This window comes from Phalaenopsis equestris, unplaced genomic scaffold (genome assembly GCF_001263595.1).
Source record: "Phalaenopsis equestris unplaced genomic scaffold, ASM126359v1 Scaffold000002, whole genome shotgun sequence".
In the NCBI taxonomy this organism is placed as follows: domain Eukaryota; kingdom Viridiplantae; phylum Streptophyta; class Magnoliopsida; order Asparagales; family Orchidaceae; genus Phalaenopsis; species Phalaenopsis equestris.
In genome coordinates, this window is record NW_018164444.1 from 48570047 (window position 1) to 48577009 (window position 6963).

A 6963-nucleotide genomic window follows, 5' to 3' on the forward strand; every position below is an offset into this window, starting at 1 on the left:
GCGGTTTCACTATTTCAGAGAAGTTCAATTACATCCCATAGGGTTTCCCATATAAATAGACATATACAAACCCTCAGATAAAATTACAATCACGCCCTCGCTCCTCCCAACCCCCTTTATTCCAAGAGACACTCCTTTTCACCAGGAGACACGCCTCTTCAAAAGAAACTCCAACTCCCCAGATATGAGCCATATCTAACACTTGACAAAGTGTGAGATACATGGTTCAGAGAGATAGAGGTAAACTCTAAACATAAATTCTAAGTTATATAAATGTATCCATCTAACATATTGATATTCATGACATAAAACCAGTTCACTTAGCAACCCAAGCATCGTGCACATATTAGGAGAAGCTTTGATTCTGGAGGGGGAGCTCATCTGTCTGATATGTTGGATGAGATATGTAAGAAGAGCTAATGCCCTCGGTCACTCAGGGAAGATGTGCACACTCATTTGTACAGAGCTTGGGACTCGCATTTTGTACTCTTTTATCTTCTCTCATTTCATTGATAGGTTTACCTTTTATAACTTCAGTAAATTTTGATATTTGAGTTATCGAGATATAAAAAAAATAAATAAATAAAGAGGTGCCCATCATAAATGTAATTTTTCTTCTTTTCAATTATGCTTATGCACAATATTCGTACAAGTTTGACATGTAAATGCTAATCTCTACAATTATTGCACATGTAACAAGGACATAGCATATTTCCGCAAAAATCCTGGTATGAAAACAATAGCATCGATGCCTGTGCAATAAATCTTGTGCTGATATATCCTATTATAAAATAATTTTAATATTGTATTATTCATTGGAAATTTCTCTTTATTATGCTTTTTTTTCCAATTAGGGTGTAAACTAGCCGAATACGGGCTGGCCCAGACTCAGTTCATTAAAAAATACTACTATTCGTGTTCAGCTCATTTATATTTGGAATACAAAAAGTTTGTTCGTGTTCGGCTCATTTGCTTAGCGAGCCGAACACGAGCTCTTCCCAAACAATTAGTCGTTCTAGCAACCCTAATCACACAATCGTAGAATTTTAAGGGTTGAAGCAAGATTTAAATCTTAGTATTTATATTAAAATACCATTTAAATATAATTTAATATATTTTATTCTATTTTTTTATTTAATAATTTTAATCGATTATAAATTTTGTAGACTTGTAGTCAATTAAATTTTTTGAAAATACTACTCATCAAAGATATATATATATATATATATATATAATTAATTAGTAGTATTCCGAGTCAAAACGAGCCGGAACACGAACAAGCTAATCTTTGATCTTTGTTCGTGTTCAGCTCATTTATATATCAACTACAAAAAAAAGTGTTGATGTTTAGCTCGTTAACATAGCGAACGAATCGAACACGAGCGGTCCGCAAACAACGAGCATTTTGACAGCCTTATTTCCAATATTAAAAAAAAATTATGCTAAAATTCTAGAAGAAAATTCGTATCTAGATGACTATATGCTAAAATAATTATGACTTTTGTCCAATATGAAAAAAAAAAAAAAAACTCATGCTAAAATTCTCGATGAATTGCGTTGCTAGAAGGCAGAAGATGACATCATAAATATACAGTAAAATAGTTTTACTTTATTTTAAAAATGCTATTTCAGAATATTAAATAAATATATAATATTCCCTTTAACATGTCAATCTATTTTCAATATTCTATCTTCCAATATTTGATAAAAAAATATGCGAGCACCCGAAGACAGAGACGAGCAACTATACACCCCATAAAAAGAACATCGACACTTTATTCGCGTTCCTGCGCAGCATCTTCCCACAATGTTGTGGACATTATTATTACAGTGTACCTCTTACCATAGCAAAGCAGAGCATATTGCGTCAGGATATCATACAATAAAATCACAAATACCTGTGACAATGAGCTAACAGTAGCCAAAAAGTACAATTTACGAGAAATGCCAACATTCGTAAGCAACAAAACAACAAATGATCAAGTAAAACTTTCAGAAAGGCTTCCAAACTCATCAAAACCAAAGCCATTTTGCTATCCGCTGAAACCTCGAACTTCCCACATCAGATCTGTCTTTAATTCATAATTATTCAAACTCATCAGATAGCTATCATTATAATCCACCACTCCTCTTCTTTCCTGCACCTCCAAAAGTTCATCTTTCAGAAACCTGTTCTCCTCCTCCATCAATCTCCTCTCAACATAATTGCTGCTGAGTACTGCTTCTTCTCCAATTCCAATCTCTGCACTGCTCTGCCTCTCCAAACTCTCTTCCAAGAACGGCATCGTCATCATCGGCATGAGATCAGCTTCACCCTGTTCGAACTGATCAGGGGTATGGTTTAAGAATTTGGTGTAGAATTGAGCTAGGCTGAGAGACCGGAGATCCGGCGAAGGAAAGCTTCCGCCTTTACCGCCGGACATGGTTTCAAGGGCCTCGTCGGGCCGGAGGGAAGTTGGCGGCGAAGAAGGAGAAGTGGGAACGGTGGAGGTGCGCTTAACAGAGTCCCGACGGCGGCTCTTTCGGCAGCCACCGCCGACGGGGATGTTGCGGAGAGAGCCGCCTTTGGTCCAGTAGCGGCGGCAGGCTTTGCATAAGTAGCGCGGCTGAGTGAGGCAGTAGTTGTTGTAGTAACAAAACTTGGTGTTTGGTGAGTCGCAGCGGGGGCAATTGGGGGTAGGTTCTTGGACTATGGGCCGCCATTGGAGGTCTGTATTGGGAAGGGGGTGGAAGGAGTAGTGTGGGAGCATTGTTAGGAGGAAGGTGGAGGAAGGAGGGGGTTTATTATGGGGAGGGGAAGCCAGTTATTGTGGCCTTGCATGCATGTGCCAGTCGGACAAATATATTGTTAGGGATTGTTAGGGAATAGGGGAGTTGTTATTTCACCTCAAGCTGGCTGGTTAATTGTCATAATGTGTGTTTCATTGTGTGATGTGATTCAAGTTGGCATTCGAATGTCTGTCCTCCGGACGTAATATTTTCTAAAAAAAAAATAGAATAAATCATGAAATAGATTTTAGATGTGTAGACTAGATCCAATTTAATCTGGGAAGTATATGTTAAGAAATTGTTTAAGTAAACAATGTGTAATTTAATTCTAAGTATTTTATGAGAGAAGTTTTTAAATTTGACAATGTGTTAAAAGCAATTTTTTATCTAATTTGTTGCATGTAAATATTACAAGAAAAATATTTTACTATTGGTGGATAAATTAATCGTATGGTCTATTATTAGTTTTGTTACTAACTTTATATTTTCTAAAGATATGAATCTCTACAGATTATTTAGATTTTTAAATATAAATTTAACTAATAACCTCTTTTGTCAAAGTAGAATACTTCTTTTCTTTTTAGCTTTTATCATGTATACCCAAAAACGGACTGTACGGAGACTAAGCTCTTTCCTTCGGCCAGTCGGAATCAGACAAGAGGCTTCTCCCTCTCCCCCAGTCGAGGCAATCTAGTAGCCGACTGACTCACTTCATTCGACCCACCAAGCTCTCTTCGTTGTTCTCCTCTCCTCAGTCGACTGACCATGCTCTTTCCTTCGGCCAGTTAGAATCAGACAACCCGAAGGATTACGACTGATGACTTTTTAACAAAACACATCAATACAAAAATTAAAATATTCAGTACCACACTTTAAATGCAAGGATAACTTTGTAATTTATCTTTTGATTCTCCTATCATCTATAAAGAGGAGAGCTTTTTCATGTAAAATGGACTTTTAGGGGCTCCTCAACTCGTAACATCATGCTTTATGGAATAAAAGAGACCAACGAGCTCGAGGAACACCCCGACTCGGCCTCAAATGGCAAGTCTCTCTCTCTCCCTCTCTAATTCTCATTCACTTGGTCTAACACACTATTCCTTGAGTAATGTCTATCCGACAGATATGGATACAACATAACTTGTTCAATTTTTTTTCACATTCAGAAAAGAAATCCCAAGTAAATATTTATTTCAAATGTAATATTTATAATATAATTAGTTTTAAAATTGTGAAACACATTTTTTTAAATTTTATAAAATATTAAATTCATCATCATGTCATGAAAATTTCAAACTAATTTCGGGTTGTCTTATTCTACTTTGGTCACATCAATTCAGTCAACTGACTAAGCTCTTTCATTCGGCCAGTCGGAATCAGACAAGAGACTTCTCCCTCTCCCCCAGTCGAGGCAATCTAGTAGCCGACTGACTCACTTCATTCGACCTACCAAGCTCTCTTCGTTGTTCTCCTCTTCTCAGTCGTCCGACCATGCTCTTTCCTTCGGCCAGTCAGAATAAGACAACCCGAAGGATTACGATTGATAACTTTTTAACAGAACACATCAATACAAAAATTAAAATATTCAGTACCACACTTTAAATGCAAGGATAACATTGTAATTTATCTTTTGATTATCCTATCATCGATAAAGAGGAGAGCTTTTTCATGTAAAATGGACTTTTAGGGGCTCCTCAACGCGTAACATCATGCTTTATGGAATAAAAGAGACCAACGAGCTTGAGGCACACCCCGACTCGACCCCGAATGGCAAGTCTCTCTCTCTCTCTCTCTAATTCTCATTCACTTGGTCTAACACACTATTCCTTGAGTAAAGTCTATCAGACAGATATGGATTCAACATAACCTGTTCAATTTTTTTCCTCATTCAGAAAAGAAATCCCAAGTAAATATTTATTTCAAATGTAATATTTATAATAAAATTAGTTTTTAAATTGTAAAACACATTTTCTTAAATTTTATAAAATATTAAATTCATCATCATGTCATGAAAATTTCAAATTTATCGATCAAAATATGGAGGTTGTATTGTAAAATTACTAGAAATGGATTACAATTTTAATATATATATATATATATATATATAATGATATTTAGATATTATACAGCAAACCGGCAACAAACATAAATACGCACGTGAAACTCAACAGGGTGAGAATTTTTATGCGCCTAACGCTTTTATTTATTTATTTATTTATTAATTATTATTACTATTATTACTATTATTCGGAACATGTGAGTCTCGGATGCACTCGTGTACGGCTTCGAACCAGTGAATGGGATTGGAATAGAATCCTAGTCTACATTACTTTGTAAAGATTATAATAATTAGTTGATTGATCATATATATAGGGGAATTTACATACCTACCACCAAATTCTTATGTATTTACATATCTACCATTTAAATTTTACTGTTTACATTTATTTTACCCACAAGTTTTTTTTTTTCACATCTAAAATATCAACATTTTAATTTCTTTTTATTTAAATACATTTTTTTCTTGCATAAGAACATGTTGTATGTAAGTAAATACTAAAGTTCTTGTTAGATATGTAAATACATAGTATTTTAAAGGAATGTATGTAAATATTTCTTATATAAATTTTATGAATTGGAGGCAAACCTTAATATTTATTTCATGTTTTATTTTATTAACCTAACTATTATTTTTTATATGATTAAATAAATGGGAAGATATCAAACCAAAATTTAAATGTGATGAGCTAAAGTAGTTAAAGATTTACTTTTGAGTTAAATGTGATAGAGGACTGACTAGTTATTATGATATTACCTATATTTGAAAATAAATTTAAGAGATTATAAATTTATCCCAAAATTTGATAGAACTTTCCAACTAGTTTTTGATTTGCATGATTTCCCTTATAGAGATGAAGCAAATGTGCTTTGTGATTGTCCATGAAAGTGATAAAAATATTTGAGGAATTCATGATGAGAGGATCATGCGCTAATCTTGAAAGCAATTGATGATGTATTGCTACAAGTCTAGCCTTTTACAGTTCAATTTGCAACTAAATATCACAACTAGTCCCAAAAGTTTAATAAAGTATCCAACCCAATATATGTGCTTCTCACATCTCACTTCCTTCATCCCCTTTAGGCATTTTTATCTCTTAAATATCATACCTCCTCTCATCCATGCCAACGTGCATTCCTCGCTTGATTCACAACCTCAATTGGCTCCTCCGTTATCCTTCCTTGCTTTCTCTTGTCATCGCATAGCCTAATCTTATGGCTTCCATCCACCACCTCTACTCCACTCATATCTCTTCACATCCTCAATCTCTTCATATATATTTTCCTTTGATGGATGCAGTCATTTAATGTATGCATGATGACTATGAGACATCAAAAGGAGGGTATATTAGGGTTAAAAAAAATGCTAAATTAAAATATTTAATATTATTGTAATATTAATTTATAAGGATGTTAATCAACACAACGTTTAAAAACATGCTTGTAAAGTAATTAGCAAGATACCTCAAGTAGAAGTAAAAGAGATTGCAAGTTTAATATTTTTATGTGGTTTGACCAACCAAGCTTACATCCATACTAAACAACCCTCGAACTAGAAATCCGTAAAATCTAAAATTTTGCTAACAAACCTCACTTTTTCAAAATCAAAGAAGTTCCTTACAACCTAGGTACTCACACAAGTCAGTGCAACCCAATCTAAGCAACATAATATTCACTAAGCTAAAAAGCATAAAAATAGTTAAGAAATATACAAAATTTAATAATTTATACAAGGTTAAATAAACTTACAACATAATGTCCTAACAATATTTTTAATTGAATTTACAAAGAATTGCTAATCACTTCTTAACATACAAATCAAATATAAATTTTACTCACTATAAAAATAAATTTATATACTATTTCATATAAATAGTACTCTTATGATTTTAAGTTTTGGAATTTTTTACTATTGATTTTAAATATATATTTTTAATATTATTAGGTTTATAAAGTAGATTGATATTAAAACACAATAACTTAATAATTATATGGATGAAAAAAATTAATCATACAAAACTTAATCTTTAATGCTTAATAAGTATTTCAACTAAAATAGAAATTTCTAGAAAAAAACTCAAAAGATGTAAAATATAAAATCAGAAAATAAAAATTTAAAGAAAAGTAAAAAAGCTT

General features: G+C 33.2%; 1 protein-coding gene across 1 annotated transcript; it reads right to left on the bottom strand.

Moving 5' to 3' along the window:
* Nucleotides 1–1707: 1707 nt before the first annotated feature.
* Nucleotides 1708–2836, bottom strand: LOC110035848 (dof zinc finger protein DOF5.7-like). Its single transcript, XM_020740164.1, has one exon. The coding sequence runs from the start codon at nucleotides 2748–2750 to the stop codon at nucleotides 2034–2036; it is 717 nt and encodes a 238-aa protein (XP_020595823.1). The 5' UTR covers nucleotides 2751–2836; the 3' UTR covers nucleotides 1708–2033.
* Nucleotides 2837–6963: the final 4127 nt, after the last annotated feature.